The following is a 23504-nucleotide window of genomic DNA, read 5'->3' as shown; positions in this document are numbered from 1 at the left end:
GCGTCGCGCTCTACACGCCGCAGCTGGCTCTTCATAAAACAGCAGCTCGCTCTCTCGTCTCCCCGCACCCCACACCCCACCCCCACTCCCCACTCCCACCTCCATCGCCCACCCGCCTCACCTTCTGCATCGTGGGGCAACACAGCAATGTCCGCCTCAAACCCCTTCTACGTGCTTGACTACGGTACGCCGCACACTCCTTTATAAACATAGCCTCCTGCTGACTCAATTGTAGACTCAGACTCGGATGAGCCAACCGTGGCCAGTATTGAGAGCGGCCCAGCCCTCGGTCCGAGCTCGCAGTACTACAGCGCCAGCCACAGCTATCGCCGTGACACCAAGCCCCGTAGTAGCGGCTCCGTCCTGTCACCTGACGTTGAGCTGGAGACGTACAGGCTCAGGCCTGGCCTCGTTATCGAACCGGGTGACACAGTCGAGTTGATCGACCACTCAGAGCAAGATGCAGCCGGAAACCACAGTGGTGATTTCCTACAGGTGAAGCAGATCATCAAGGATCTCAGCACAGACGAAGTCCGTCTACGTGGGCTCCCACTGCGAAGGACGAAATACGTCGGCCAGGTCTTTGACTGTGAGCTCGCTAAAGATCCTGAAACGACTTGCTGACAAGAGTCTAGGGAGGCTCAACGAGCTCGCTATGGTCCTTCAGGTGAGCGCAGACGATGATCGGAATCCACTTGTTGCAGGACTCAAAGACGTCGTGGTCGACGAGGTCTTCGGAAAACGAGAATGCGTCTTTACGCACAAGTGCTACCCACTTCAGTCGTGGCAGATCCAGCCCGGATGGAATCGCTACTCAACCTCCAAAGCACAAGCCATTCGCAATGTCTTCTACAACGGACCCCTTTGCTGTCGCGTTGTATATATCCGGTTCATGAATCGGAACGGCAAAGATGCCAGCGGAGTGGTACGCCACTTGTATGGCGTGGAGGTTGGCAACACTGATGCTGCGCCATCGCCAACGCGCCCAGGCCTATCACAAGAGCACTCCCTGATCATCGAGGACGATGAAGACGAGGACGCGGTGATCGTGTCTGAAGTCCTCCAGAGTGAGCGCAAACGTCGAGCAAGGGCTGACTCGGTCGAAGTCATCGAGTCCCCTCCAAAGCGCAGATCACCACTACCCATCAAGGGAGTTCGATATACCTTTGGTGACGTATTCTGTGGGGTAGGAGGTGCATCTCAAGGAGCCGTCCAGGCAGGCCTACATGTCTGCTGGGGTCTGGACAATGACGAGGACGCCATCACAGCCTACCATTTGAACCATGGTGGTGCTCTGCCTTTTTGTGAGAACGCGCACAAATTCTCGCCACGTGGATTCTGTGCAAAAGACCTCCACGTCGATATTCTCCACCTCTCTCCGCCGTGCTGCTACTGGAGTCCGGCCCAGTAAGCCCCAAACCTCATGATCCTCTACATCCGAAGCTGACCATGAATAGCACGCACGAAGGTCCAAACGACCAGGCTAACTATGAGGCAATATACACTGTTGGCCCCATCCTGAGGGCCATAAAGCCGCGAGTGGCCACACTCGAGCAGACATTTGGTCTCATGACGCACGAGCAACATCAGAAGAACTTCAAGATGCTTCTGAATGACATTGGCCAGGCTGGATATGATCTACGCTACAAGATTCAGGACATGTCCAAGTTGGGTCTTGTCCAGAGACGCAAGAGACTGCTCATTATTGCCGCTCGGTATGTCTTTCAACTTTGTAGACTGCTCTCACACTAATCGAATGCAGTCGCGGCACTCCCCTACCACCTTTCCCGGAAGAAACCCACGGTGAGCCTGGTAGCGGTCTGAAGCCGTTCACATTCATCAAGGATGCCTTGCGTGTTATGGAGCGCCTTGGTCCACGTGCATCCGACGACCCTTACCACCAGCCCAAGCCAATGGCCAGTGCCAAGACACCCTACGACCCCCGAAGCTTTCTCAAGGGATGCATCACGACCGGCGGCGGCGACAACTACCATTTCAGTGGCAAGCGTAGATACACCCCACGAGAGATGGCACTCTTCCAGAGCTTCCCGTACGAGTACCAATTCTCTGGTCGACCATCGCAGGCTATGAAGCAGGTCGGGAACGCTTTTCCACCCGGCATCGCGGAAGCCATGTACAGGACCATCAGAATGACACTCGAGGCATACGACGATGGCTTGATCGGTGCAGAAGACGACCTCACAGATCTTGAGGGCATCTTTGCACAGCTGCGCCTGGCGTCGACCAGACCTTCGGTACCGCCTACGCCGCACACCTTCTTTGACGGCAGTTCAGATGCCCGAGCCTCTGTCGGTATTACTACTGCAAAGAACGAGAAAACCCATGACGCTGATAGCGACGATGACGAAGTGGTCTTCCTTGGAAGCACCAGGCGTAACTGAGTCCTCTGTTCGCCTTTGCAAGGCTGAGAATGACTAGAGAGTCTTGAAAAGTCTGGTTTCAGCAGTGCTTCCAAGTCAGTCGTTATCACGGGCGTGTTGTTTGCTTTGCGACGCACGTTCTGTGAGAAGGACATGGCAAGCGAAGCGTAACGCCTGCACAGTTATGCAGACTCAAACTAAGCACACTATGCGCTTTACTACCTGCATGCGTATGGTTAGTTAGGGAGAATACACACATGCTCTAGCTTTGCGTCCACATCTAGTATGTAACATTTGCATTCCCTAGCCATGCTAACATAACAACAAAACCGGAATGCGCCCCGTAGTGCTATGCATGCTACGCCTACAGTCATGGGTATCATTTCTCGTCATCACCGGTCATAATCCACCACTGCCCAGCAGCCTCACTTCATCGCCTTGACAATGCGTCTCGCCTCTTCAACAACCGACTCCCGGCGCTGTCCCGCCACCAGCATCGCACTCTCCTCCTCCTCGACCTCGTCCAGCCCATCCTCGCCCATCCCCTCCAGCAAAGCCTTGATTTTAATCTCACTCCGTGCGAAAATCGTCTGACTCGCAAGAAACAACAGCCCGTGCCGACACAACTCGCCCTTCTCAATGACAAAATGAAAATCCGACTCCGGGAAGAAGAAACTCACAGCCACAGTCCGCACAGCCTCGAGCTCCCGCACCGCCTCGCGGAATCGCGCATTCCTCTCAATGGCATGGAACCCCGTGAGCACCTTGCGCACATCCAGCGTCTCCTCCGCACCGTCGTCGAGCCCCGCAAGCGCGCCGAACACGTCGTCCGCGAATCCCGCATACGGCCGCGTGTCCGCCTTGAAGCTGAGACTCAGCAGCGAGCGTCCCACGAAGGAAAGCACGTGAGTGAGCGTCGTGATGTACCGCTCTGCCGCGGGACACACGGGCTTCCATCCGCCGGGGCCCGGCTGCGTCGTCAGTTGCGTGGGGTAGTACAGCGGGTCGATTTCCAGGTGCCGGATCAGGGGCAGGTCTTTGGCTTGCAGCGGCGGCTCGAAGGCGCCGGAGCCTTCTAGGGAGGAGGAGGAGGATGACAAGGCTGGAGGAGATGAGGAGGAGATGTAGAATGTGTTTTTGCTGAAGAAGACGGCGCGAGCTTCGGCGTAGATCTGCTTGTTTGCGCACAGGATCTTGGTGTCGAGATTGTATCTCATGCCTTGTCGTGCGATGGGGCCTTTGAGTGGCTGCGCCGAGACGAGGAGGTAGCCGTAGATGCGGAGTCGCAGCTCGGGAGGGAGGCTGTCGAGGAACGGACTCGATGTGTTGGCCATGATTACGTGCGGGTGGTCTGGGAGAGGCGCAAGGGGGAGGGAAGGCGCTGCTGCTGCACCGCCGGGAAGAGACTGTACGTATAATTTGATTTTGGGGCGTGCGTGGGTTTGTGTTCGACGCTCCACCAAGCCTTTTCTTTCTTCGCGGGTTCTAAACTGCGCATGGGGCACGATAGCTATACGATGCACTGGCACCTCCGGGGGTGATGATAGTGAGGCCACACCACAGTCCGGGCTTGCAGCCTTTGTACCCTTCACCTGCCACTGCTAGCAGTGCTGGACCAACCCCAGTGCGCCTTAGAGCGCTCAGCATCCACAAATCCTCCGCCGCAGCGCCCGTAGGGCGCCTGTAGTGCACCGTAGACCGACTCTGCGCTCGCCACGGCTTCCCAACGTACCAAACGCTCCGGGGAGCCAGCGCGCGACCCCTCGTGGCCCAACCCGAGGCATTCCCAACTCGCAGAACCTACCGTTGGCGACGGCCGTCGCACTCGCCGAACTGGCGACCACCGTTGCAGATCCGCGCCGACCCCTGCAACGGCAGCGCTCCGTGGCCTGTCAGCCGCGCTCGCGCGCCCGCTTACGACCGATCGCGGCTTTTAACGTGCCCGTGGCGCGTTTCCAGAAGCCACCTCGAACGGCGGAGCATGGCAGGGCGCCGCTAGACGTGCTGCCGCCTGCAGAGAACAAAGGCAGAACAGCGCCGAAGCTGCAGAGCGGCATCACTGCCTGAGCAGCGCGAAGCTAGCCGAAAATCTGCCTCAGTACCAGAAACCATGAAACACCATTTTTCCATTTCGCCGGCTGGCCTCGCACATGCGTTATTGCTTCCATTCGATTCGAGTCCCACAGCACGCACATGTTGCGGGATTATGTCTGTTCGGTACTGCTCGGCCAGTAGGGCGGCGCTGCGGGAGTACTTATCACAGCACCCTGGCACGAGATTTCGTATCAATGTCCTACAACGACGCGATAGGTAGGTACGGGAGTTGCAACAATGTGAGCGGCGACTCAGACTTGAGGGCAGGGCGCGTTTGCATCGACGCGTCGGAGCAGCAGCCTAAAACTTTACTCCTCCTGCCTCGCTAGGGCCGCACTACAATACAGGAGCCCATGTGGGCGACCTTAGCCTCGCCCAACAACAGAAAGAGGAGCGCGCATCGCCGCCTCTTTAGAAGCGAGCATTTGCGCATCCAGACAACAGGCGAAAAGCGTAACAAAGTAAAAGTCGGTCTTACAATTGCCCATGCGCCGTCCGAGAAACACGAGCACACGTGCACCGCGCACCGACCTCCCCATTTACGCATCTCGCAACCCCGCCACGCCCAGTGATGCGCATCGCGCCGCCTATCGTTTCAAGCCCGCGCTAAGACTCTGGGCATCCCTCATACAACAACGCCCCACGTCTGTCGACAATGGAACCAACTCCGGCGAGCACGAGCACAAAAGCACGAGCGTGCTCCATTCCCCCCCTCCAGCAATCCAGAAGAGCAATCCAGATAGCCACATGCAGCAGGAGGCCAATAGCACCGACGGACCGAAGCTGCATCGCCAGCGCACTGCCAGCGCAAAGCGTGACGAGCGCTGGGGATGGCTGGATGCCTGCTTTTGGCACCTATGGCATTTGCAAGTGCGGTCTCGGTGTATTGATGTGTGGAGAGGGAAGGCGAGCCGATCGTAGAGTAGCATGTCAGACGGGTAAGTTCGGCAATGCGAGGGGAGGGGAGAGGTAGGTACTTCGTAAGAGTATGGCCTGAGATGCATTTGGCCGCTGTTCACCGTTGGATATTCGGGGAGAAATAGATTGCAGCTGAGCTTCTGCCTCGTTGATGTCGTGATCATTCGTTCATTCGTTCATTCGTTCATTCGTTCATTCGTTCATTCGTTCATTCGTTCATTCGCTCATTCATTCATTCGTGCGTTTAGTCATCGGTCGTTACTCTTTGTCCTCGTCTAACGATCTTGCGAAAACGCCGTGTCAAAGCAGACCTGGATTTCACTTGATCGTACAGTCATTCCTTCGCTCGGTCTCATTCCGTGCAATCTCAGTAGTCTCTTCTCTTCGAAGTCTTCTTTCTCCACTCATTCAGTACGCTCTCAGTAGTCTCTTCTCTTCACAGTCTTCTTCCGCTCAACAGCCGGCGATCCATCGCCCTCAGAATTGGACGTGAAGTAGTCATACTCCTCGTGGACCTTGTATCCACGATCTGGTCGTCGACTATCTCGGCTCCTGTCGCGGCGTCGACGGCGGTCGTCACTGTCATAGTGGCTATCGCTGTCATGGTGACGGTCGCGCTGATCACGATCGTCGCGTCTGCTGCGGTCGCTGCGGTCGTCGCGGTCGTCTCGTCCTCGAGACTTGGAACGGAAGCGGTCAATAATACTTCGGCTTCTAGCTCGAAGACCTCCGCTCTTGCGGTCGCGGTCGTCATGCTTTCGGTGTCGAGAACGTGAGCGCGAGTGGGATGGGAGACGGCCGCCGTGTTCGTCTTTGGCCCTGATATCAGGTCAGTCTGTGTTCACGTGACATACTCAGATTCTGCCAGTCCGCCTACCTGTCGACGTTCCTGGTCGCGATGGCCTGTCCACCGAGCGCTCCGGCCGCAGCACCTGCTAGCATAGTCAGCCTACTCTTACCTGCAGCTCTGCCCGCAAAGCCTCCCGCCAACGCACCAGCCACTGTAGCCCCTAGATTCTTTGTCCGCAGATCCATGTCATCGAACCTTTCTCGCATGTCAGACATACGAGACTTATCACGACGGGAACTGCGGGAATCTGCAGACCTAGCTCTATGCCGATGTTCTCGGCGGTCGTGCTTGGTGCTGCTTCGGCGGCTAGGGGAGCGGCGATCGTCAAACGGAGCGACTTGCTGATCAGAGCCGCGAGGGTTGTAGGAAGAGTGGTGCTGATCTTGGTCGAATGAAGGCTGCGACCGTGATTGCTGGCGGTAGAAATGCGGCGGTGAGTTATAGCCATTGCTGGGTGGGTAGGCAGGGTTCTGTGCGGCATATGTCGCTGGATTGTACGGAGCATAAGGTGCGTTAGTGCCGACTGGAGGAGAGTTGACTCCAACGGGAGGGGGCGGTATTGGCGCTGCAGGCATCACTACGGGCGACGGAGCATAGCCAAGGCCGGGAGTGTAGCGCGCTGCGGATGCAGACCATGGCTGCCCGGCTTTTCCGTGCTGCAGTTCCTCATAACGACGCGCGGCTTCATCACCATATGCTACTGCAGATGGTGAGGTGCCATCGCGTCTGTCGACGGGGGGCTGTGTAGGATACGATTGCCCGTATGATGGCTGAGGAGAGTAAGTAGGTGGTCGGCGTAAAACTGCCGCAAGAGGCGGCTCGTAGGAGGGAGAGAAAGAAGCTGAGACGGGAGTACCACGACGAAGGTGGTCGAATAAGTGAGGCTGCAGGCCAGCGAAAGAAGATTGCGAGTTCGACAGTGGCCTGTTCAGCAACAGCGGTGGAGCAGAGCTCGCCGGCGTCGGGTAAGAGGCCATCATCGGAACTGTCATACTGCGAGAACGAAAGGGACTATTTACCTGTGTTGGGTAGCCGTACTGAGGTTGGGCTGACGTTGGTTGGTAGTCACCCTGGCCCGGCCTGGAGGCATGTTCCTGGGAGCTGTACGGTGCATACTCGGATGTTGGCGGAGGTGGGAAGTATGGTCCTTGGCCTTGGCCTTGCTCTGCGTGCGCCATGTCTCTGTCGCTATATTCTCCGTCGACGTCTCTGCTGCGCTGCTCGTCTCTCCCGCGACTTAAGCTCCTACTAGTGCTTCTTCCCACGCTCTTTCGGCGTCTCCGCTCTTTTCGTCGCTTCTCTTCTTCGTAGTCCTTGTCGTGGTCGCTGTTTTCTGAATAGTCGTTCTGAGGGCTGCGCTCACGTCGCGATCGGTCTCTGCTGTGCGTGTTCTTCCTTTTCGGCGGTGATCGATTCTTCTTGCTACTCTTTTTCTCGTCTCCGGGCTTGAAGAAACCGCCTGGAATTTTCTCGAAGAATTTGTCTGGTATCTGTTCGGCGCCGTAGCCGATTGCTTTGAATGCAAGAACAGACATCTTTCTATGGGGCGCACGCCAGGATACCGGATGGCGCAGCCAGGAGTGTGACGTAAGGCAGGCTCAGCAGTCGCGGCTGTGATTGGACCACAACCGGCGTACCTACGGATGCGCGAGGGGCTTGGTGAGCGGTGGCGTTTGGGTAAGATCGTAGTGGGAGTTCGGCGTCTGCAGCCCCGAGTGGTAGTCGTGAGTAAACAATATAGATTTGAGGTTTGAGGAGTGCGAGATTTGGAGAAGTTGGGGTCTGTTGCCGCGTGATGAATTCGCAGCACAGGTATGATTGCTCTAGTGGCAAGCGCAACTCAATGCGCCATGGAAGGAAGCAATTATGCCAGCCGGGCACGCGCTTCCAAAGTCACGATGCTCTGATTTGCCGTTGGCGGGTAGTGCAACGTGGAGCTCGATGAGCATGACATCATCGCGTCTGGACCTCGTCACCGCTCGGGACTGCGCCTGAATGCACCCTCGAGGTTTGCAGATCTCTCACTGCAACATTTACACATTTTGGTGTTCTGGCGCTCCAAACTGTGTCTGGAAGCCGTGTTGAAGTGCCTCGACAGCGCGGTGGACGACGTAGTTTCCTTCACAAGCCACTTCACATGATCTCATGGACAACGGCAACATCTTGCTATCAAAGAGCACGGGTAAGGCCGCCAATCAGCTCCAAGGGTGCGCGCAGGAGACCTTGTCAGCGGGTTCGATGCCTCGATCTGTGGCGGTAAAGATCCCAGAATCACCCCCGGCCGTGTCCCATCCTATGCAGGGCACACAGGGACATCGTGAGATGCGCGGATGCGTTGTTCAGCTTCACTAAATATTCTTCCATGTGCAATGACGCCATGTTCGAGTTTCCCCCCATCTGCGTCGACGCTGTCGAGTCTGGATCAATTTGAGGCATCCCTTGCGCCATGTCTCTGCCTGTGAAATGCGCCCGGGTACGTGATGTCCATGATGATCAGGAGGGTACATGTGCAACAAAATCACCGCTCATTTACATTAAACAATCTAGTGGTCATTTGGGTATCTTCCTGCTCCAACGCCATGTAACGCCAATGCCTGCTTTTTCGGGGCAAACAGTGCTTCCTTCCTCGCCGCGTCATCCCCTCAAACGTCCTGAAGGATGCTAGGTGGAGTCCTAATCTGACCCGATGGTCGTCCAGAGCTGTCCGGGACTTCGACCATGTCTTCCACCATTCCGAGGAACCTCTGTCTGTATTCGTCACTGTTCGCAGTGATGCTCATTGGGCCATGGTCTTTGCCGAACTTGAGCGCATTGTATAGCTTGACCAGGCCGGTAAAAGCATGTGCTTGTAAAGCGTCTTTTGACCAGAAGAAGTCCAGGATGATGGCTCGGTATATCCACTTGCCGTCTCGCGAGACAACACCGGTACGCCACGCAGAGCCACGCCCCGGAGGTGTTGGGACCTTGTGCGTGCCAGAGTTCAAGTCTGCAGGAAAGCGGATCAAGAAGAGCGAGTAGTCTACTGCGTTGTTCTCTTGCAGAAGCTTGCTGTCTCTTGTGAGCTGCGCAACGAGCTCCTCCTTTTGGTCGATAGTGACTCTGATCTTGTCTGGAAATTCATCGATGAGTCGGTCTTTGACACTCTCCGGTGCCAATCGACCGCCGGCGATGTCGCGCTCGGGAAAGAAGAAGTCGTTGGGTTTCAGGTCATAAGTCTCCCACTGTTCCTGCTGGCTCTTGTTGCAGCTTGACTTTCCATACAGTATGTTCTCCATAACAATATGGTGGCTGGGAGCAGTGCCGAGCCAGGAGCCAACCGTCGGTGTTGGGCAGTACAGCAGATCGGTTATGCGGACGAGCAGCGAGTCTTTGTTGGCCTGCATGTGCTCAACATACGGGTCGAGGAGTTGTTTGCGAAAGAAGGACTGTTCGAACTGACGCGGCAGTGATTTGACTAGCAGTTTAGTATTTGGCGTTGTGAAGAAGGTCTGTCATCTGTTACTATTGTAGCATACAATGTAGTGTGTATTGCTACGTACTGATCCAGAGTACCCCAGGTCGCCAACCGACTTCAAGTCTGTACGCTTGTATGTACTCTCGCTTCTAAAGCTCTCCGTGTACTCTTCCTCCTCGATCTGCCACGACTCATTTCTCAGCTTCTTGAAAACTTGGTCTCGATAGCGCGCTAGTGTGAGCTGGAAGATGGAGAAGAATGCAAGGATGCGCGCGAGAAGACCCTCATTCGCTGTCTCATCGTGGCTGACAGGCTTAGTTACGAATATGGCGCGCAAGATGGAAGTGCTGATCAGGCGCTGTCGGCGTCCCATCGTGAATGTTGATGTTGCAGCTGCAAAGCTGCAGCCCGCAGAACTCTGTTTGTTTGTACTGTAGCCTTTTCTCTGGCGCCTGGGCAGCTGACGTCACAACGAGCTAATCACACGTGCGACGTACACTTAGATAGTCCGATCACCGCAGGTCGACATTGCAGTATGGCTGTCGAATATTGGGCTGCGACTGTGACGAAGACCTGGCGGTGTCGCGTGCGAAGGTTGGGCTCTGATGGCATCTTGCTGTAGGGACACGGCGACGAAGCGTGTCCAGGAGCTATGCGCAAGCCGTCATCAAATCTTCAGTGATTGTGGACATGTAACCACATATTGTGTGTGATTCGTCTTCGACGAGATTCTCTGTTCTCCACTGTGCAGCCCTGTCGGGGCTGACGAGCCGGATTTGCGGACCAGTCGGGAAAGCGCCGCAGCAGCGCTCACTACTGACGTCTCGCACTCAGCACCAACACAGCCATTCTCCCCAAGCTTGTGGCGAGTGCACCGCGCGGCTGACGAGCACCGAGCCATTGGTCATCCAGCGTCGCAAGCCCGGCGAGTGCGACAGCAGAGCATTCATGTGCTGCCTGGTCAGCGCATAGTCAGAGCACGACGGCCCCGCCGAGCTGGAGACACGACATCTCGAGCCTCGACCGCGAACCTGCCCGAGAACCCCCCCCGACATTCTTAGCACGCCGCCGCCGCCATGCCCTCGATTCTGTCCGACGAGGACAAGCTGACGGTCAAGCGCACCGTCCCCAAGTCGGCGAACAAGATCCACGCCGTCGCCGTCGCCAAGCTGTACATTGCCTACCCGAACAGGAACCACTGGACGTACACGGGCCTGCAGGGAGCAGCAGTGCTCGCAAACGACCTGGTCGGCAACACCTTCTGGATCAAGCTGGTCGACATCTCGGTGAGTCACAGCCATGGCCGCCTGCATGTTGTGGGAGACATTTCTAACCCGGCAGTCTGCCAACCGTGGCGTCATCTGGGACCAGGAGATCTACGACGGCTTCACCTACAACCAAGACCGCGTCTTCTTCCACTCGTTTGAGCTTGAAGAATGTCACGCCGGGCTGTCCTTTGCGGACGAGAAGGAGGCCAAGACGTTCAAGAAGAAGATGGACGACCGCGAGAAGAATGCGCACAAGAACACGAAGAACAAGCCGTTTGGAGCAGCAGCAGGGAGCACTGGGCCGGCCGCAAATGGAAGAAGCCACGGTCACGGTCTCCTTGGAGGCCTGTTTGGCTCCAGGCACTCGTCGAATCCTGCGCCGCCGCCACAATCCATCATGCCGCCGCCAGCCGTGAGCGTTGTGTCGCCGTCGCAGAGCAGCCACTCCAATGCCACGAGCGCACGCAGCTCCGCCATCGACACCACAGACCCCTCGTGGCAGCCCCTGCTGAAGGAGCTGCTGGCCATGGGCATCACAGAAGATCAGATCGAGGAGAACGCCGACTTCATCAAGCTGTACATCGAGCAGAAGAAGCACGACGAGAAGGCCCAGGCTGAGAACGAGGCAAGAAGAGCAAGGGCCCCCCCGCCGCCGCCGCCTCCCCCGAGCGCGCCGCCGACAGCACGAGCACTCAGTCCTCAGACCACCGGCAACTCGAGGCGTGGGCCGCCGCCAGCACCCCCGCCAGCGCGACGGACCAAGACCGACTTGCCAAACCGCAACTCCTCCTCCAGTCCCGTGCCGCCGTCGCCTCCTCGTGAGCCATCGCCGCCGCCGGGCCCGCCGAAGCCCGTCTTCCGAGCCCCCCCGCCGATCGCAGATGCTGGCAAATTTGCAAACCTGCCTCCTGCACCACCAAACCGAGCACGAGCACAGTCAGGCGCTGCCTCTGGGCCGCCGCCGCCTCCACTGCCACCGAAGACTCCAGTGCCAGCAGAAGATCAACCCGTGGGGGGCAGGTTTGGCGTGCCGCCTCCCTTCACCGGCAACCGAGTACCTTCAGGTGCACCTCCGCCTCCTCCAAGTCGTGGGCTAGTTCCGCCTCCACCTCCCTCGCGCAACACGCCCTCAGCGCCTCCACCACTTCCGCCGAAGACACCAGGCACATCGCTCCCACCACCACCACCACCACCACCACCACCTCCACCGGCGAACAACGCTCCACCACCACCACCTCCTCTGCCGCCGACATCATCTCGGCCTGTGCCGCCGGCGCCCACAGCCTCGGTGCCTGTCCCCCCACCGCTTCCACCTACATCGTCGATCCCACCACCACCGCCGATGCCGGGGAGGTCAATCCCACCTCCCCCGCCTATGCCAAACGCCGGTGCGCCTCCTCCACCGCCTATGCCAAACGCCGGTGCGCCTCCTCCCCCGCCTATGCCAAACGCCGGTGCGCCTCCTCCCCCGCCTATGCCAAACGCCGGTGCGCCTCCTCCACCGCCACCGATGCCTCCAGGCACTGGCCCGCCTCCGCCCCCGCCCATGCCATCGCGGGACGCTGGCGCTCCACCACCACCACCTGGTCCGCCGCCGCCACCGGGACCACCACCGCCTCCAGGCGGTGCCCCTCCACTGCCAAAGGCCGCTGCAGTTGGACGCGACGGTCTGCTCGCGGATATCCGCGGCGGCGCAAGACTGAAGAAGGTCTCAGACACAGAGAAGAAAGACCGTAGTGCAGCAGCAGTTCCGGGGCAAGAACCTGCGTCAGCCTCTGGAGGTGCTAGTGGGCCTGCTACGCCGGGTGCGGATGCTGGCTTGGCTGGGGCGTTGGCGAGTGCGCTTGCAGCGAGAAAGGCTAAAGTTAGTCACAGTGGTAAGTGTATATGTCTGCCTTTCGAGGTGCTGGTGTGCTAATGCAATGCAGATGATGAGAGCGACAAGGACGATTGGTAGATGCGTTTTATCTGGGTGGAGCGCGGAGACGCACCATGACGGCATACGCTGCTTCGACCGACTGCACGGAACAACAAGACCAACGCAGTGCACGATCCTAACAATAGGATTGTAGCGTGCGTGTATGGAAAGAAGTACGGCTGCGAAGAGCTAGATGAGGGGCCGTCGAGGGCTCGGAGCCAGAGAGGAGTCAGAAGTTGTACAAAGCTTTCAAGCCATATTTACATACCCACAGCATGCAAACCCATCGAAACAACAGAGTATCGTGTAATGAGGTGACGACCACAACGTCTTCGTTAGCTGACTTGAGAATTTCATCTTCGCTGAAGGAGAATTCGCACGTCACGTCCGCTTTATGCCTCTCCATCATCAGCCCTACCCCAGCACGGCAACTACCACCTTGCCCTGTAACCGCGCCATCGCAAACAAGGAGCAGACGCCCTCGCTGCAGGACTATCGTCTGCTGGTGATCGCATTCACTTCGCGTTAGCCTGCTGCTCACACATACTGAAAGATTCCGGAGTTTTAGCTTGTGTGAAATTAGAGTTTTTTGGCGATGCTCACATGCTGCTGCGCCCTACACCATCATCCATGCTGATGGGAGCTCACACGTGTATCTCCGTTCACGAAAAGTAGCTATTCGCATTGCTATCTAGTCGCCGCGGCGTTATCTGCAGATGCCCGCGCAAAGCCCCCAGCAACCACCGCGCAGCAATCAAGGCGTAGGACCCAAAAGCACCGCCGCACACGCCGTCTGACAAACCCCGTACTCAGCGTTGCACGCCACGATCGCCGGCGGAGCCGCAGCCGCAGCCACGGTCCCGAACACAAAGCCCGCGGCGGAGCAGCCAGCTTGACACACGCCGTAGCTGATCGGGCCCGCTGCGACGGATGGCGCAAGCAGTAGTCTGCCGGCGAGAAGTGCGGGAGTGTGGGAGATGCGCATGATGGTGTTTTGGGCTGTCAACGAGCGGAACGTGGATGGTGAAGTCGATGCATCAGCAGATGCGCCTGGCGCTTTATACAGACGAAGACGCGTTTGTGGAAACACTGGATTGCGGAAACCGAATAAGCGAACTCGGGAGAAGCGCGGATGCAACGCTTTGCCCGTCTTCGTACTCACGGCGTGGGCTTTCTCGCGTCCTCCTGTGGTATCTCTTACTCACGCACTCCACCGCGCTCGCCGCATTCCCAACCGCAAAGCATTAGCTCTTCTCAAGTCTTCCCTCCAAATAGCTCGGCAGACTCTCAGCCCAGATTTGCTCGTCAAGCACTCCCCATGCCGTTTCCATCTCTGTCGAACGTCTGAATGTGCGGATACTTCGTCTTCTGATTGCGCTCAGGGACCATCTTCTCCAGGCCTCGGACGAACGAGGAGTAACCGTTTCTGACGCCGTCTGTGTCTGGATTCTCTTCGGAAACTAGGAGGGGAGACTGTGAACGTCGGCGGCGAGCTTGCTTCGCTCAAGATCACTATTTGGGAGGATCTTATCAGCTGAATGAAGCAAGCACGCGATAGAACCAACGGTAAGAATAAGTATTGAATTAGCTAATTGGGTATCATGTACGTTGCGCCCGTAACATTAGGAAACCAGCCCTCCAGAGGTGATCAATCTGCTTCATTTCGTCCCTTGCCTAGACTCTGATCACGACATTGATGCCCAAGCCGCGAGCTTCGCGAACACAGCAGGCCACGCATGTTCTGTCCACGCGCCCAATGACGGCGTGGAGTCCGCGTTCTGCGCACCAGGCTCGCGCGAGGAGCTGGCGATCTGACGAGCCTCGCGCGTCGAGAACTAAGACGGTCTTGTGGTCGTCGTGGCCTGCGCCTTGTTCGTGGCCGCCTCTCAGGAGCGTTGAGGATGAGCAGGTGGGCTGTTTGCTGGCTGATACAGTGAAGGGTAACAGAAAGTCTGGGGCCAGGACTTGCGACACAGGAATAATCTTGTGCCGGTATGATGCGTGGAGGGGGTGCGCGACTACGGGTCCTGTCAGTGTTGATGAAGCCTGCTCGTCGTCCTGCGCAGCGACGTAGCTGCGCTGTGGCCCAAGATCCGCCGCTTCTGGCGGGTGTGACAGCAGGGGCTCAAAGCCATGGCTGTTGCGACGCGATAATTTGGTGCTGATACTTCGCTTTGAAGAGCTGTGTGATAATGTGCCAGCCAAGGGGCGCTTCGCTACGTGTCGCGGGCTTGCAGCCGACGTGGAAGCTGGCGTATAGCAGGGCCAGGAGGTTACGAAGTGGACTTCGTGAGTGAGCGTCAAGACGTGTTCTTTCGCATCACCGCTGACCTTAAAGGTGACAGATGGGGTGTGTACGTCGCTTTCAGTTGGAGGGTCCGTCTCCGCGTCACCGTCGATCAAGTCGATGTTGAGCGGTGTCAGGTCCCATTGCACGAAGCGGAGTGGCGTTTCAGAAGGATCCTCCAGCTCTTGTGGCATGATCAAATCCGTAGACTTGATCGAGGCGTTTGTACTAGCCGGCAGGGCAGACGAGTCCGTTGCGACCATGTCCTGCTTCGTTATTGAACGCAACCTGACAGGCACTTGCTCGCTGCGTATGCTATGCCAGCCGTCATGTGCACCGTCCGGCAGCTTGTCCACGTGTATCCATCCCATACATTCCTGGGCCCCTTCTGTACAAGCTAACACCCTGCCGATGATTGAAGCTTTGCTCCACCAGCTCTTGCCGTTGTATACAAAACCCCCGTATAGATCGGCAGAGTCGCCAAGTGCGGAGATGGCCGATTGATCGTTCTCGAGGATCGTAGATATGAGGAAGTGAGAGATAGCCTCTCCGGGCAAAATCAAGCCTGTGAGGAAGGAGCGACTTAACCACCCTCCAACGTCAACGACAACCGGCTTAGAGCTATCTGCCAACGATAGAAGCTTATTGGACAAGGGGACGCGCAACGACTTGGAGTTATTGCGCCTAACGGTTGGCTTTTGAACCCGTCCAAAGTAGTCATCCAGTTGATGGCTCGCGGATCGTGGAGTTTGAAGAGGCGTGCCGTAGACGCTGACGACAGAAGGTGTAGTTGGGTTGAAGGACCACGCACTAGGAGATGCAGGCTGTACCGCGCGTTCAGTGTTCTGATCAGACACCCCGAGCTTTTCCACCAGCGCCTTCCAAATTGAATCTGTGGTCGGCCATTTGATTGATTCTGCAAAGTGCAGAAGCCCCGAAAGCTGGCGCGTTTGGTGTTGCGGCAGGAAGATGATGTCGGATCTTGGAGCTTCCTTCGGTGTGCCTCCACCAAAGATCGATAGTAGTCCGCGCTTCTCTGGCACCGGTGTTAAAGCACTCTCGTCGTCGCCCTTGATCACCAGAATGTTTTCCAGGAATCTACGTGCCAGAATCATGTCCCAGTCCGTCTTCCTGGTTGTAAGACTGGCAAACGTCTCAATTTCTCGTGCACTGACTTGCGTCTGGTCGTTCACCTCGCCGGCCCTTGTCGCGGAGACTGCATCCAGTCTGAGCAAAAGCTCACAAGATAAGCTGATTTGGAGCAGCAAGATATCGCGTACCGTCCGAAATGGTCTTTGCTCGCCAGAGGGTACCGGCTCTGGGTCGCTGAACAGGATCTGACCGAGCCTGATCCTCCACTCCACCAAGCTGAAGTCATACCAGATGCCTTTGAGGTTTAAGACTCTAAGAATTGCAAGGATCTGGACTTGCAAGCCTACAGGATCGAGATCTGATCCAGCATAGCCAGGCGGTGTAAGAAATGTACCGAAAAGATGGCCGTACAGATCGCCAGGAGTTTGATTGTTTAGGATGGTAACACGCTCCGGGCTTTGTTGGAATGCTTCGTAGAGATCTTGGAATTCGATGAGTCGGTTGTAAACAAGATCCATGTCCACAGCACGTATGCCAACACGCTCAGGGTTGGTCTGCATGAAACCCTTGTTTCTCGTTGTCTCGAGAAATTCTTCGCTGTCCTTGTCGTATTGAACTTCTGTAAGAAGACTGTCCGATTGAGGCAACTCCACAAAGTGAGTGAAGCCAATACTGCCGGGCTCAACACCATGTGCACTCATCCAGCTCGGTGTCTCCACAGTGTCCACCTGATGTATCTGGTGTTTCCCTACACCGTTCTGTATTGATTGGCTCTTTGCGGTAGGTATACGTACTGTCGCAGCCATGTATGATGGCTCTGATGGAGGCTCTGAATCGGTTGCATCGGTATGCTTGACTTCGCTGTCCCATGGGTACGAGACTGTTGGTAAGAGGCGGCCACCAACATTCTGAGCACCAAATCTTGGAGCACCTGAGAAGAGCGCATACACAGCCTCCCTTGTCAATAGATCGTGCTCCTCACTGTTCTCTATTGTTGATCGAGAACGCGATGATGTCTCCGCAGCTGGTTCTGCGAATGCGTTAAGCTTAGGAGCTTCCACAGGATTCCCCGATCGAATCAACTCCATCTTGATATTCTCCTCTTGGTGTGTAGATGACTTGGTTGAACCGTTGGGCGGCTTTACAGCCTCGTTAATGGGAGCTGCCTCCGGTGCATCCAGATCGTTTCCTGGCGGCTCAAAGCTGCTTGCCTGGATTTCCTCAGCGACTGGAGACTGCCGCAGGGACAACGCGTCCTCGGGATCTGCTTTTGTCTACGGATTAGGACTTATTGTTAGCTGGTGTGTTCGAGCAGCGGGGCAGCAATACAGACAAAGAAGGAGGGAAGGTGGACGGGCGTACAGGTGCTTCATCGTGCTGCTGTGGCTTCTGTTTCCTTATTGACTTTGATCGAAAGAACTGGGATATCCTTTCTCTCTTACTCCTCTTCCGTTCCAGCCTGATACCATCTCTTTCGTCATTCAGTTGCCTACTCAGTCGTCGCAACATGGCGAGCGAGGTGGGGGCGGTGAGGCATGCTGGCTGGAGGCCTCAGGACATTTAAAGGAGCGTGCCTGACAGTCGACGAATCTCCTTGACATGTTAGGCGATAATGATCCCACCTAACACGTCAAGCAGGGCAGACACCCTTGACCTCGAGTCCTGATCGTTGGAGCGGCCCCGGGTCGGCCACTCCCTGTCACGCATCCTAGCGATCGCCAATCACGCACGCGCCCATCTGAAGAACACCAACAGCCGGCTGCAGCTTGCAACACATCTGACCTGACCGCGGTCGCGAGAATGACCAACGATTCGGTTTCATGCAAGGCAACGCGTGTCCGCGGCAGACACAACACGACTGCACAGCGCGGTCGTCATGGACGCTATTCTTCGTCACTTACAGTGTCCGCCCATCATGACGTCCCGCTGCTGTGGGGCTCTTGGCACACGAATTTCCCCAAAACAGGCCTTTTCGACGGCTGTCAACGTCCAAGCTTCGAGGCCTGCAAGACCGATGCATGCGCAAGTACTGCGCAATGTCTGACTTCACAACGCCTTCACAAACTTAGATCTCATGGTGCGGTGCAAGTCGGTCCTATAGGCCTTGATCGTCACCTCTGTTGACTACCTTGGACTGGCACGTCTTAGGGAATGTATATATGGTCGCCTCCTAGCTAGCAAGCAACTCAGCGCAGTTTTCCATCGATACATACAGCGGCTACGTCTGCCGCGACATCTCACCCCGAGTCCCCCTTTGTTCGACGCAGCTTGTTGTGTGCAGCTGCCTTTGTGCTTAGGTATGGTACTGTTGGCTGACAACATTGTTCGCTCGTCTAGTACAGTATCTCGAGAAAAAGGGGCTTCCGATGAAATTCCAAGCTTTCTTCTTGGGCGAAGTAGTACTACAAGACACTACCAAATACACCGAAGCTTACTTCAAAGCTGGCATAAACGACTACATGCAGGCGGCAAACGAAGAGACCGTCCGCCTGATCTCATCTACTTCCTCGCAGACCACCTCGCGTGGCAACATCTTTGGACGCTGGGGTAGGCGGGTGTCTATTACACCAACCACAGACTCCTCTACTATGTCCGTACCTGTCCATCTGGTCGCTTCGTCGATGACGATTGCGGCTCTGCCCGGTCTTCGTGAACGATGTGAGGACTTCAAAATACAGTCTAACATGATCTGCAAAAGGGTCGCGCGCATTGCGGACTTGGAAGCAGAGAACAAGAAGCTGTATGTCCAGCTTTCAATCGAGGACGATTTGGGTAAAGATGATGTGTCAGACGGGAAGGACTGTGTACATGGTATTGCCCTGTAGTTAGTCTCAGTCCTAGATTCATTAGACGTACCAAACTTGTCATTTGCACCGTACTCTTATGGTCCATCGTGCAAAGTGAAGCGCGCATGATTCGTGAAAAATACGCTAGTGATTGAGCACGACTCATGCCAAATGCCCATGCGCGTCGGGGTAAACACCAACAAACGCATCGGCGACTTCAGACAACGTCATGGTATGCATTCTCCCATGAGCAAAAGTCACTATACTAACAATATCCAGGCACGGACTCGTACCGCTGATGATGGCGCAAAGAAGCGAATAGGGCGGCCACCTGGAAGTCGCAACAGTGGTGCATCCACGAGTCGAGTCGCAAAGCCTGTGGGAGCACCAAAGCACAGCAAGACCAACAGCAAGAAGCAGCAAGGGAGGAAATCTCAACGCAATGACGAAGAGGATGAACTCTCTGTACTTGCGCCAACCCAAACGCAATCCTCGCGGTCATCCCAAACTCGAAAACGCACCAACTCCGAAGTAGACGAGATCGTCGAAGAGCCCACAAAAGTGCAGAAGAGATACGTGCAGCTGGAACAGAGAACAAAAAGGATATCACAGGATATAATTGAGACATGGCCACACCTGCCCCAGCATGTCTTAGTGCAGATCAGTGCGGTGATCAAGGACTCAAAGAAAGACATTGCCAACACACAACGAGACGAGCGCAAGGTTATGGCCGCGCACAACTCCCTGAATCCGCTCGTGAAGAGACTGATGCGCCATATCTCTACCTCGAGGATACCACCGCAGGCTAGGGACACCCACTTCAACATCGATAAGCTTACAGAGCGCAACGGTCAGGTCTTCCGAGAGGTGACGACCGCTCGCCACTCAAAGCAGCTCCTCAGCGAGCAGGTCAGAATCACGCAAAATCTTTTGACTAAAGATGAGAAGGATCTGGATAGGGTCAAGAATGATGCAAGGAAATGGAAAAACGAGTGGAAGCATCAGCAGAAAAATGGACGGGCAAGTGTTTACCGCTGAGACTGCACGATACATATACTGACATTAAGGACAGGTCCATCCTCTCCTCAGCGACAACGAAGATGTGTCCATCGATGGTGACGGTCCGGACGACATCCGCCTGAGAGCTGCTGATGCTGCAGACACCTCTGTTCTCGATGCGCCCGCCGCTGAGCTTGCATCTATTCTTGAACAACTTCGACGTAGTCTAGAGAATATGCAGGGTAATCATGGGCAGGTTGAGGGCGTTGACGAGGCAATGACACATGCCCAGACGGCACTGGACGATGTGCTTTTCAGACATGCGAGTGCACAGCAGTATGATGCGCTGTGAGCTATCGAATGCAGGTCCACTCGACATTTGGGGCGTTTCAGGAGTTTCGACAGGCAAGCCGTAGTATGCGCAGAGGCTATGTGCGCGATGCGGTGAACATGCAGCCATGTTGTTTACCAGGATGTATCAAGGCGTTTGTGGGATTGGCGCTCTGTCTAATACTCTGGGAACGAGCTCTGTACGACAGGGACGGTCCGCGGCCACCATTTGGCTTCACACGCATCATGGCTACAGCGTGATGGAAGAAGCGGAGTCGGCACGTTGCTATCCACGTATCAGATATAGCAATGATAGAACCAGCGCAATGGTCGCCGGAAGGGTTGCATGTCGACTGCATATCTAGACATGACCGCTGCCGTGCACTATTGGAACACGTGATGGACCCACTCATCCCAGCTACTGCAGGACACCAGTCATGCTCCCACCGGGCGCTGCGGCTCTTCGGTGAGTCCTGCGAACTCAGCGTTGCCCAGCCCACCGTCGTCTCTTCCAAAGGTTGACAGCGGTAAGTGACGCTTTGTGGGCTCGAGCGCAGGCGTTCAACCCCGCTGCTGAAGGCACGTTTGCGGAGAAACCGGCGTCAACTCCTTCCGGTTTCTCCTCTTGAACGTCGGCTAACCACGCGACCATAAACATTCACTGATCGACGCCCGTATACCGACTCAGCCATTATCTACTACACACGCTGCGGTGCGACCCAGAAACGTGCCCCACTCGCCAGCTCGTTTTGCTTCTTTTGGTGTTCGCACGCGTAACAGACCCATCCGTGCGACCTCGAAGTGCCCAGCCTTCAGCTCCGAAACCCACGCACACCACTACGGTTGATGCCGGAGGCTGCGCGGAGATCCAATGGAGCAGCCTCGCCTAACATGACAAGTGCCAAAGAAGTAGACCAGGGGAAGGATACCTCTACCTCAAATGTGTCAGAGAGTAGATCACCATCCAAGGACAAATCCTCGTCGGCGCCGGGGTCTGACGCGCCCGCGCGGACCTCAAAAAAGCGCAGAAAGGTCAACCATGGTAAGGCCTCCATGCTGTGTACTGGTAGTCCTCTTGACAGTCTTTGCTAACCCCAATGCCTCCGCACAGCATGCATATACTGCAGACGTTCGGTAAGCCGCAGCCGTCATTCTAGCATCTAAAACACGGCGCTCTGTTGCGTCACAATCTCCTCCAAATGACTGCTAACATCACGATGATAGCATATGACTTGCGACCTAGTGAGTGGACCCAGCGTATTGCTCCCTTCTCCGAAGCTGACATTTGCGTTCCACAGGAACGACCATGTACGAGATGTGTCAAGAGGAATATTGGGCATCTTTGCCACGATGAGCCTCGTGAGGGCGTTAAGAAAGCCAAATCAGAGCCTGACAACGGCAATGCTCAGAGCGAGGGTCCCAAAAGCGGAGCACCTGCCTCTGACACCGCCGCCGTGCATACCATGCCCCAGCAAATCAGCGCTCCGGATGCAGGGCTTAACCTGAGGCCACCTCGCCTGCCCCCTAACAGGACTGACAGTACCTCTTCGATCACGCAGGCTGACCCCATAGCCGCGCCACAATTGCCTGGAATGGCGTCTGGGAATCAGTCTTGTAAGTTACGCATGTTCTCAGTTCTCCACGTAGAGCTTCCACTGACACTCACCAGTCATGAATTACGATGCTCTTCTCTCTACATCCGAAAACAACTTCCAGGACATGCACCATTTTCATCCATCGTATATGTTTAACACGACAGAAGTCAGCAATGAGTACAACCTGTTCAACGACTTCCTGAACAACAACTTAATGGACGACGGGTCTTTCTACGGGGGTAGTGAACTGCATTCGCTCTTCTCTGATGCATCTTTGATGAACCCCATGGGTACCATGACCAACAACACAGCCTTCGATCCAAACGCGTCGAGGAATTCCCAACTTTTGCCACCGCCTGCTCAGACTGCCGTTAAAAAGACTCATCAACGCCCATTGAACAACGCAAACGCTGACAACAAGGCGCGAGAGAGGTACCTAATGACCGCCGCCGATCCAGCTGGTAACGACAGCCCCGAGGAGCGCATGCACAAGCTACTCAAGGCCAAGATGGATGCCGGCCTGCTGAAGCCCTTCAACTACGTAAAAGGCTATGCAAGGTTGAACCAATACATGGAGCAGAACCTACAACAAATCTCGCGCGTGCGGATATTGCGACAGCTTGACAGATTCAGGCCAAAGTTCAGAGAACGAGTGTCGAAGCTGACCGACATGGAACTGGTGCGAGTGGAAATGTGGTTCGACAAGAGTCTGATGGAGTACGACCGTGTATTTGCTAGTATGGCGATACCTGCGTGTTGCTGGCGAAGGACGGGCGAGATCTATAGAGGTAACAAAGAGATGGCACGCCTTATCCACGCGCCGATGTCGAAGCTGCGAGATGTAAGTGCGCACCATTTCCATCCAGTTGCACGTACTGATACGAGTTTCAGGGCAACATAGCGCTGCATGAGATCATCGCCGAGCCCTCGCTTGTCTCTTACTGGGAGAAGTTCGGCGCAATCGCCTTCGACCACACCCAAAAGGCCATTCTAACGAGCTGCTCTCTCAAAAATCCGGATCCGAATTCGAAAGACCCTGAGATTCGATGTTGCTTCTCGTTTACCGTCAAGCGAGACATGTGGAATATGTGAGTACTGCAAATCGCGTCGCCGAGATGTGTACTAACGGGCTACAGACCTGCGTTGATTGTGGGCAACTTTCTGCCGATTACAGAGTCCATCTCCGGACCTCTTCCAACTTCTTAATATTGCGTAATGTGCATAGATTATAGAGAAATCAGGTCTTCTTTCTGGATACATGATGGATGGCGTGCGCGCGATGCGCAGGCGTTCATCAGGGAAAGGTGTCACATTACAGCAACCTTATCATTCCATTGCATGGTCTCTTTCACGTATACCAATTGTACATTGTGCGCAACTCAGATGCATTGTTGCTTTCTATTCACTCCTCTTAGCTCGAAGTTCCTCTTGTTCATACTGTTGTTAGTGAGCTTGCTCGCAGAAGGCAGGCACGACTCCGCCTGCGTTCCCTTCCGGCAACATCACCTCACCAGCCCACCACTACTTCCTCT

At 55.9% G+C, this 23504-nt stretch overlaps 12 protein-coding genes across 12 annotated transcripts; 8 read left to right on the top strand and 4 right to left on the bottom strand.

Moving 5' to 3' along the window:
• Positions 1-147: 147 nt before the first annotated feature.
• M421DRAFT_91866 (S-adenosyl-L-methionine-dependent methyltransferase) lies at positions 148-2402 on the top strand (the record flags this gene model as incomplete). The annotated part of the gene is made up of 5 exons (XM_033597982.1): positions 148-184; positions 236-589; positions 636-1407; positions 1458-1715; positions 1763-2402. The coding sequence occupies 5 exons, from the start codon at positions 148-150 to the stop codon at positions 2400-2402; spliced, it is 2061 nt and encodes a 686-aa protein (XP_033449659.1).
• Positions 2403-2902: 500 nt separating this feature from the next.
• On the bottom strand, positions 2903-3706 carry M421DRAFT_19549 (uncharacterized protein; the record flags this gene model as incomplete). The annotated part of the gene is made up of 1 exon (XM_033588050.1): positions 2903-3706. A coding segment is annotated over one exon (804 nt), but the record flags the coding sequence as incomplete, so codon positions are not given.
• A 771-nt stretch (positions 3707-4477) lies between these two features.
• On the top strand, positions 4478-4707 carry M421DRAFT_419942 (uncharacterized protein; the record flags this gene model as incomplete). Its single annotated transcript, XM_033592300.1, has 1 exon — positions 4478-4707. A coding segment is annotated over exon 1 (200 nt), but the record flags the coding sequence as incomplete, so codon positions are not given.
• A 2555-nt stretch (positions 4708-7262) lies between these two features.
• On the bottom strand, positions 7263-7778 carry M421DRAFT_18843 (uncharacterized protein; the record flags this gene model as incomplete). Its single annotated transcript, XM_033587966.1, has 1 exon — positions 7263-7778. A coding segment is annotated over one exon (516 nt), but the record flags the coding sequence as incomplete, so codon positions are not given.
• A 905-nt stretch (positions 7779-8683) lies between these two features.
• On the bottom strand, positions 8684-10385 carry M421DRAFT_419938 (SAICAR synthase-like protein). The gene is made up of 2 exons (XM_033592299.1): positions 9783-10385; positions 8684-9731 (listed from the first exon to the last, which is right to left on the bottom strand). The coding sequence occupies exons 1-2, from the start codon at positions 10068-10070 to the stop codon at positions 8886-8888; spliced, it is 1134 nt and encodes a 377-aa protein (XP_033449655.1). The 5' UTR covers positions 10071-10385; the 3' UTR covers positions 8684-8885.
• Positions 10386-10428: 43 nt separating this feature from the next.
• M421DRAFT_419937 (WH1-domain-containing protein) lies at positions 10429-13162 on the top strand. The gene is made up of 4 exons (XM_033592298.1): positions 10429-10983; positions 11039-12436; positions 12470-12842; positions 12894-13162. Exons 1-4 carry the CDS (start codon positions 10774-10776, stop codon positions 12920-12922), a joined length of 2010 nt encoding a protein of 669 aa, XP_033449654.1. The 5' UTR covers positions 10429-10773; the 3' UTR covers positions 12923-13162.
• A 414-nt stretch (positions 13163-13576) lies between these two features.
• M421DRAFT_138328 (uncharacterized protein) lies at positions 13577-14435 on the top strand. The gene has a single exon (XM_033587444.1). The coding sequence runs from the start codon at positions 13861-13863 to the stop codon at positions 14311-14313; it is 453 nt and encodes a 150-aa protein (XP_033449653.1). The 5' UTR covers positions 13577-13860; the 3' UTR covers positions 14314-14435.
• A 122-nt stretch (positions 14436-14557) lies between these two features.
• Positions 14558-17771, bottom strand: M421DRAFT_100502 (uncharacterized protein; the record flags this gene model as incomplete). The annotated part of the gene is made up of 3 exons (XM_033586535.1): positions 14558-17316; positions 17392-17473; positions 17625-17771. 3 exons carry the CDS (start codon positions 17769-17771, stop codon positions 14558-14560), a joined length of 2988 nt encoding a protein of 995 aa, XP_033449652.1.
• Positions 17772-18474: 703 nt separating this feature from the next.
• M421DRAFT_419935 (uncharacterized protein) lies at positions 18475-19130 on the top strand. The gene has a single exon (XM_033592297.1). It carries the CDS (start codon positions 18629-18631, stop codon positions 19085-19087), a length of 459 nt encoding a protein of 152 aa, XP_033449651.1. The 5' UTR covers positions 18475-18628; the 3' UTR covers positions 19088-19130.
• A 147-nt stretch (positions 19131-19277) lies between these two features.
• M421DRAFT_419934 (uncharacterized protein) lies at positions 19278-20741 on the top strand (the record flags this gene model as incomplete). Its single annotated transcript, XM_033592296.1, has 3 exons — positions 19278-19280; positions 19328-20068; positions 20121-20741. 3 exons carry the CDS (start codon positions 19278-19280, stop codon positions 20397-20399), a joined length of 1023 nt encoding a protein of 340 aa, XP_033449650.1. The 3' UTR covers positions 20400-20741.
• A 137-nt stretch (positions 20742-20878) lies between these two features.
• M421DRAFT_419933 (uncharacterized protein) lies at positions 20879-21619 on the top strand (the record flags this gene model as incomplete). Its single annotated transcript, XM_033592295.1, has 2 exons — positions 20879-21419; positions 21489-21619. Coding segments are annotated over exons 1-2 (197 nt in total), but the record flags the coding sequence as incomplete, so codon positions are not given.
• Positions 21424-23449, top strand: M421DRAFT_138212 (uncharacterized protein). The gene is made up of 6 exons (XM_033587442.1): positions 21424-21511; positions 21602-21619; positions 21676-21991; positions 22047-22813; positions 22864-23060; positions 23109-23449. Exons 2-6 carry the CDS (start codon positions 21605-21607, stop codon positions 23176-23178), a joined length of 1365 nt encoding a protein of 454 aa, XP_033449648.1. The 5' UTR covers positions 21424-21511; positions 21602-21604; the 3' UTR covers positions 23179-23449.
• The last annotated feature ends 55 nt before the right edge of the window (positions 23450-23504 follow it).

Source organism: Didymella exigua (assembly GCF_010094145.1).
Source record: "Didymella exigua CBS 183.55 unplaced genomic scaffold M421scaffold_11, whole genome shotgun sequence".
NCBI lineage: Eukaryota > Fungi > Ascomycota > Dothideomycetes > Pleosporales > Didymellaceae > Didymella > Didymella exigua.
Note: the sequence above shows the minus strand (reverse complement) of the source record. Positions and strands in the feature narration are given on the sequence as shown.

What these genes read in the sequence shown, in the direction of transcription:
- M421DRAFT_419938 (XM_033592299.1), bottom strand. Translation starts at nt 10,070, where the DNA reads ATGGGACGCCGACAGCGCCTGATCAGCACTTCCATCTTGCGCGCCATA. An exon ending in ACCTGGGGTACTCTGGATCA is followed by an intron (nt 9,732 to 9,782) that starts GTACGTAGCAAT and finishes AACAGATGACAG; the next exon opens with ACCTTCTTCACAACGCCAAA.
- M421DRAFT_419937 (XM_033592298.1), top strand. Translation starts at nt 10,774, where the DNA reads ATGCCCTCGATTCTGTCCGACGAGGACAAGCTGACGGTCAAGCGCACC. An exon ending in CCGGTGCGCCTCCTCCCCCG is followed by an intron (nt 12,437 to 12,469) that starts CCTATGCCAAAC and finishes CCTCCTCCACCG; the next exon opens with CCACCGATGCCTCCAGGCAC. An exon ending in GGCTAAAGTTAGTCACAGTG is followed by an intron (nt 12,843 to 12,893) that starts GTAAGTGTATAT and finishes AATGCAATGCAG; the next exon opens with ATGATGAGAGCGACAAGGAC.
- M421DRAFT_138328 (XM_033587444.1), top strand. Translation starts at nt 13,861, where the DNA reads ATGCGCATGATGGTGTTTTGGGCTGTCAACGAGCGGAACGTGGATGGT.
- M421DRAFT_419935 (XM_033592297.1), top strand. Translation starts at nt 18,629, where the DNA reads ATGAAATTCCAAGCTTTCTTCTTGGGCGAAGTAGTACTACAAGACACT.
- M421DRAFT_138212 (XM_033587442.1), top strand. An exon ending in CGATGTCGAAGCTGCGAGAT is followed by an intron (nt 22,814 to 22,863) that starts GTAAGTGCGCAC and finishes TACGAGTTTCAG; the next exon opens with GGCAACATAGCGCTGCATGA. An exon ending in AAGCGAGACATGTGGAATAT is followed by an intron (nt 23,061 to 23,108) that starts GTGAGTACTGCA and finishes AACGGGCTACAG; the next exon opens with ACCTGCGTTGATTGTGGGCA.